Consider the following 6,000-nt stretch of genomic DNA (forward strand, 5'->3'; position numbering starts at 1 on the left):
TCTCCTGTCTCAGCCTCCTGAGTAGCTGGGATTATAGGCGCGCACCACCATGCCCAGCTAATTTTTTGTATTTTTAGTAGAGACAGGTTTCATCATGTTGGCCAGGCTGATCTGGAACTCCTGACCTCAGGTGATCCACCTGCCTCAGCCTCACAAAGTGCAGGGATTACAGGCGTAAGCCACCGCGCCCAGCCTCACATTATTCAGTTTATTCAACAAAGGAGAGCTTACATTAAAAGTCAGCTGTGCTGGGCGTGGTGGCTCACACCTGTAATCCTGACACTTTGGGAGGCTGAGGTGGGCAGATTGCCTGCACTCAGGAGTTTGAGACCAGCCTGGGCAACATAGTGAAACCCCATCTGTACTAAAATACAAAAAATTAGCTGGACCTGGTGGCACACGCCTGTAGTCCCAGCTACTCAGAGGCTGAGGCACAAGAATCACTTGAACCCGGCAGGTGGAGGTTGCAGTAAGCCAAAATCATTGCAATTGCACTCTAGCCTGGGTGACAGCGCAAGACTCGGTCTCCAAAAAAAAAAAGGGGGGGGGGGGTGGCAAAGAACTCTCAAAATTTATTTTTCCAAGTAGAAGAGGGAAAGATGGAGTCTTCATCTTAGGAATAAAATATGCTAATAGAATTAATTTTACCTATAAAATTGAATTTCCATAGTAACATTAATTTTAGAAAACATACTTAAAAGAACAATAAAACCACATCATCATCATAGATGGCTGTTAGAATTTTATTTATATAGATTTAGCATAAGTTATAAGTATGGATTTCTTAAGTTCATGCTGAAATGTGATAGAACTGGGCATGAACAAATTTGTTAATTCTGTACAATTCTCCTTCTTACCATTTCAAAACTTGCATGAATGAAATAAGCTCTATTTGATTTTGAGGGATTTAAAAATGGATTTAATTAGAAAGGATTTATTTAGAAAGAAGTTTTTAAAGATTGTAGCTGTTTCATCTTATTTAAACCACCAGAGTAACAAACTACACAAAGCTACTTTTTAGTTTCTAAATTTACATGCTTGCCCCTAAAAAGGGAAGAATAATTGAGACAGGAAGAATAGGGGATATTAAGAGTAAATATAAACTGATTTTTCAGTGCTCCCTTTCTTTTGCAGGTAAAAACAAATGGAATCTCTGATGGCAAACGAGAATCACCATTAAAGATTGACCCATTTGAAGATCTGTCATTTAATCTGCTTGCTGTATCAAAGGCTCAGCTATCTGTTCAAACGTCACCTGTTCCAACCCCAGACCCAAAGAGGTTGATTCAGTTGCCTTCTGCAACACAAAGTAATGTTAATACTTTGAGTTCTGTAAGTTGCATGCCAACAATGCCTCCAATTCCAGCTCGGAGTCAATCCCAGGAAAATATGCAAAGTTCTCCAAACCCATTTATTACTGGATTGACCAGGACAAATCCTTTCAGTGACAGGACTGCTGCTCCTGGAAACCCATTTAGAGCCGAGTCTCAAGAATCAGAGGCAACTTCATGGTTCTCCAAAGAAGAGCCCGTTACTATCAGTCCTTTCCCTTCTCTGCAGCCTCTTGGTCATAACAAAAGCAAGGCTTCATCTTCACTTGATGACTTTAAGGACAGTTTTGATCTACAGGGCCAGTCTACATTAAAAATTAGCAACCCGAAAGGATGGGTAACCTTCGAGGAAGAAGAGGATTTTGGTGTGAAAGGGAAGTCAAAGTCAGCTTGTTCAGACTTACTGGGTAATCAGCCAAGTTCATTTTCCGGCTCCAACCTGACATTGAATGATGACTGGAATAAAGGTACAAATGTCTCTTTCTGTGTGTTGCCGTCAAGAAGACCTCCTCCACCTCCTGTCCCTCTGCTCCCGCCCGGCACCAGCCCTCCAGTAGATCCTTTCACGACCTTGGCCTCTAAGGCTTCACCCACACTGGACTTTACAGAAAGATAACGCCATGCAATAGAAGACAGTGGGTATTTGCTTTTGGCAGGATAGAGCCAAGAGAATTGGGCATTAGTATTTCATTATGTGCAATAAGTCATTGTAAGTGCACTGATACCTTCACAAAACACCACTATTTGATGTGTACAGAGTTGGACTATGTGTATATTGGAAATAAGGAAAAACCCTTCTCATTGTTAACTGGAGTTTTGATGTGTTTCTCTTCGGATGAATAAGAGACAGTAGTAGCCATAAAAAGTGCTTAAAACTACTTTAGAAAACAGTCCTTATTCAAAAACTTTTTGGTCAGTCTTCTGAAGAATCTCAAAAAGCCCACCCAACTTTCAGCTGACATTTCCACCAGCCCTCTCATACTTGTTAACAAGTGGTATCTATGAGTATTTACCAAAGAGCTGCCAAGGTTACAGTGAACAGAGTTTTGAAAGGCATTGCTTTAAAGGAAAAAAGTATAGGTATGTGTACATATATAACACATACAAACACATGTACTTCTATATATGCATTTACATATTTTTACAATTCATAGTTTAATTTCTAGGCTATCACTCAGACCAAATTATACCTAAAAGTTCCAACAAAGTCCCTTTTTCAATATTTCATTACCAAAAAGATGGCTGCAAATGTAATTTGGACCTTTCATTAATTTTGTTTTGAAAACTAGAATAATCTCACCACAGAATCAGAATTTTCTACCGTTCCACATCCAACCCCTTCAAATACAACCTTGTTACTTTTCACTCTAGCACCTTCATATGCTTTTCTCCAGGAGGAGGTTCTTGCAGCTGGAAACAGCCTATTTTGTGGTCACTGTCAAGTGGATGGATATTCTAGTGCTCCCAAAAAAGCACTATGGCCTTACATGCAGGGAAGGCACATACCACCAAGTTCAATGAGAAAGATTAGAGCTAACCGTACTCTCTTCTCTGCGTACGTTCGAATATACGTTGCTCATATCCCTCCCATATTTTCTTTTTGCTGCTTTTGCTGTGGAACTTTGCTTTTAGCAGGGAAAGCAGCCGTCCCCTGAGTGCTTTGAATTGGGAATATACCCAGTGTGTGTTCTCCCCCCTCTTACGAGGCTACATAACACATCTATGATGCTGCTTTAAGTTTTTAGAGGCTATACCTCAAAGTAGCTGCGGATTTTGTCTCCTGCACTGCCGATATGCAACTGATCCCGCTTTTATTAATTTTTTGAAGAAGTACACAGAATTTTTACAGAATGTAGTATTTTGATATCATTAAGTAAACCAATCAGAAAACTCCTTGAGCAATAGTTGTTTCTTTGTCAGTTTCAGTTACAATCATCTTTACCCATTAAGACTTAATTAACGTTCCTTTTATATAAAGAATTGTATATGTCCACCTAAATTCTTATGTCCACACTTAACCTTTAAAGATGTACATTGAGGGAATATCGAAAAATAGCGTTCGTGGCTACGAATATGTAGAATGTTAAAAGCACAGCAAACTGCACTGCACTTACGACATAAAGCAAATCTATTAGGAAAAAAAGCATTTTTCTAAATGCTCAAATGTTATCAAAATACTATATTTATAGAAGTAATCTTCTCTGTTAACAGCCAGGATTTGCTGTTAGAAATAACTCTTGTGAGTTTTATATTGTGTTTTTTGGAGGTTCTAATCATTTCAGCAGTAGTGTCTTTTAAACAGCAGTATTACTATAAGCAGTTGCTTCAAAATGTGAATTAACTTGTTGAAACTGTGGGCTTTAACATCCATGTGACTAGTGTGTATGGTATTTGCTCTCCATTAGCAAAATAATTCATTGTTAGGTAAACTTCACTAGTGCAAATTGCAGATCTGTGAGCAATGTTTCCTATTGGATATAAACTACTGTCTAAAATATACATATCAGCAGCCCAGCCTTTATCAGGAAAATTATACTTGGCAAGTTGCTGAAAATGCACAAAGTTACGAAAGTTAAAGGTATGCTGCAAATAACTAGCCATTATTCTGTGTATTATTAAATATTTACTAGTTCTGTTAAAAGCAGAGCAAAAGTTAGACACTAAGGATCTCTTTGTGAACTCTGTGTTCTCTATATTAGATTGCTGTTTATATGTAAGAATTTTATTGCTTATGTGGCATACAGTATTTATAACTATAAACTTTATAGAAGTACAGTATTAAAGTCAGTGGTACACAGACATTCTGTACATATCCTGTGAAACGTGCTGTCATATGAAATAAATATATCTGTCTTTACCGTGCTGCCTTTTTTGCTCGAAAGGGAAGAATTTTTCTCAGCCATTTTCCTTGTACTTTACATACACAAGTTTGATGACGTTCAAACAAAATAAGCTTAACCCTTATTGCCGAATCAGATATTTTAATTCAAGACCTTATTTTCATTTCTCCAGATAGTGCTTCCTCTAAAAATAAGAAGAAAGATTTTCTGAGATTACTAATCATTATTAAAAAGTCCATGCCCAGCCTGGCCAACATGGTGAAACTCCTTCTCTACTAAAAATATGAAAAAAAAAATGAGTCGGGCGTGGTGGTGCAGGCCTGTAATCCCAGCTACTGGGGAGGCTGAGGCAGAAGAATCGCTAGAACCTGGGAGGGAGAGGTTGCAGTGAGCCGAGATTGTGCCGTTGCACTCCAGCCTGGGTGACAAGAGCGAAACTCTGTTTCAAAAAAAAAAAAAAATTCCATGCACTTATTCCATAAGAGAGGCCCTCACGCAAAAACATGCTGACATAAAAATAATACAAGAAAGAGGAATGATTTTTCTTACCCAAAGCAGAAGGAACAACTGGGGGGCAAAGAGGAATTGGGACACAAATAACCAGACAGAAAAAGGGACTGCCTAAAGAGACCCAAATTAAAAGGCCAGGGCTGGGCGTGGTGGCTCACGCCTGTAATCCCAGCGCTTTGGGAGGCCGACGTGGGTGGATCATGAGGTCAGGAGTTCGAGACCAGCCTGACCAACATGGTGAAACCCTGTCTCTACCAAAAATACAAAAATTAGCCGGGCCTGGTGGCGGGCATCTGTAATCCCAGCTACTCAGGAGGCTGAGGCAGGAGAATAGCTTGAATTTGGGAGGCGGAGGTTGCAGTGAGCCGAGATCACGCCATTGCACTTCATCCTGGGGGACAGAGGGAGACTCTGTCTCAAAAAAAAGAAAAAGAGGTCAAGGCTAGGCAAGGTGCATTGGCTCATGCCTATACTCCCAGCATTTTGGGAGGCTAAGGCAGGAGGATTCATTGAGCCCAGGAGTTCGAGACCAGCCTGGACAACATAGACTTTATCTCTGGTAAAAATCAAAAAAATTAGCTGGGCATGGTGGTGCGTCCCTGTAGTCCCAGCTACTCAGAAGTTTGAGGTGGGGCATCACTTGGGCCCAGGAGATCGAGGCTGCAGTGAGTGGTTGTGTGAGTCACACAACCACACTCCAGCCTGGGCGTCTGACCAAGACCCTATCTCAAAAAAAAAAAAAAAAAAAAAAAAAAAAGCCAAGGCTAGTATTGCCGTTTTTCAGACCTATCTGATTGATATTTGAAATTCTTACCTTAATTCTTAATGTTCATTAACCTTTTATTAAGAAGTTACAGAATTATTGGCTTACAAAAACCATTTTAAGATACTTGTAGGTTAATATGGAGTTATAAGAAATAATAGAGACCCTGTGTACCCCTTTACCCACTTGCCCTCATGGGTAACATCTTGCAAAGCTACAGTACCAGAGCATGACCAAGACATGAACGATACAGAGCATTTCCATCACCATAAGGAGCCCTCATGTTGCCCCTTTCCCACTGCCCTTTCATCCCATCTCCTTTTCCCCTGCCCTTAACCTCTGGCAACCACTAATCTGATCTCCACATGTATAATTTTCTCACTTCAATAATGTTACGTAAACTGAATCGTGGTATGTAACGTTTTGGGGTTGGCTTTTTTCACTCAGCATAATTCTCTGGAGATTCATCTAGGTTGCATGTACTCTCTGTTCCTTTTTATTGCTGAATAGTATTCCATGGTATGGATGTACCACCGTTTATTTAACCATTCATCCA

The 6,000-nt window shown here is 39.9% G+C and overlaps 1 protein-coding gene across 21 annotated transcripts in view; it reads left to right on the forward strand.

The window, feature by feature from the left end:
* Positions 1-4,188, forward strand: part of SYNJ1 (synaptojanin 1) — a 102,298-nt gene extending 98,110 nt beyond the window's left edge. For 14 of the 21 annotated variants that reach the window (XM_058427968.1, XM_058427960.1, XM_058427963.1 and 11 more), the window contains one exon: positions 1,135-4,188. In XM_058427968.1, the coding sequence (XP_058283951.1) occupies positions 1,135-1,947 (813 nt within the window). In that variant the 3' untranslated portion in view covers positions 1,948-4,188. The remainder of the gene's footprint in view (positions 1-1,134) is intronic. The other 7 variants (XM_058427970.1, XM_058427972.1, XM_058427973.1 and 4 more) reach the window with 1 other exon arrangement.
* Positions 4,189-6,000: the final 1,812 nt, after the last annotated feature.

This window comes from Hylobates moloch, unplaced genomic scaffold (genome assembly GCF_009828535.3).
Source record: "Hylobates moloch isolate HMO894 unplaced genomic scaffold, HMol_V3 SCAFFOLD_14, whole genome shotgun sequence".
In the NCBI taxonomy this organism is placed as follows: domain Eukaryota; kingdom Metazoa; phylum Chordata; class Mammalia; order Primates; family Hylobatidae; genus Hylobates; species Hylobates moloch.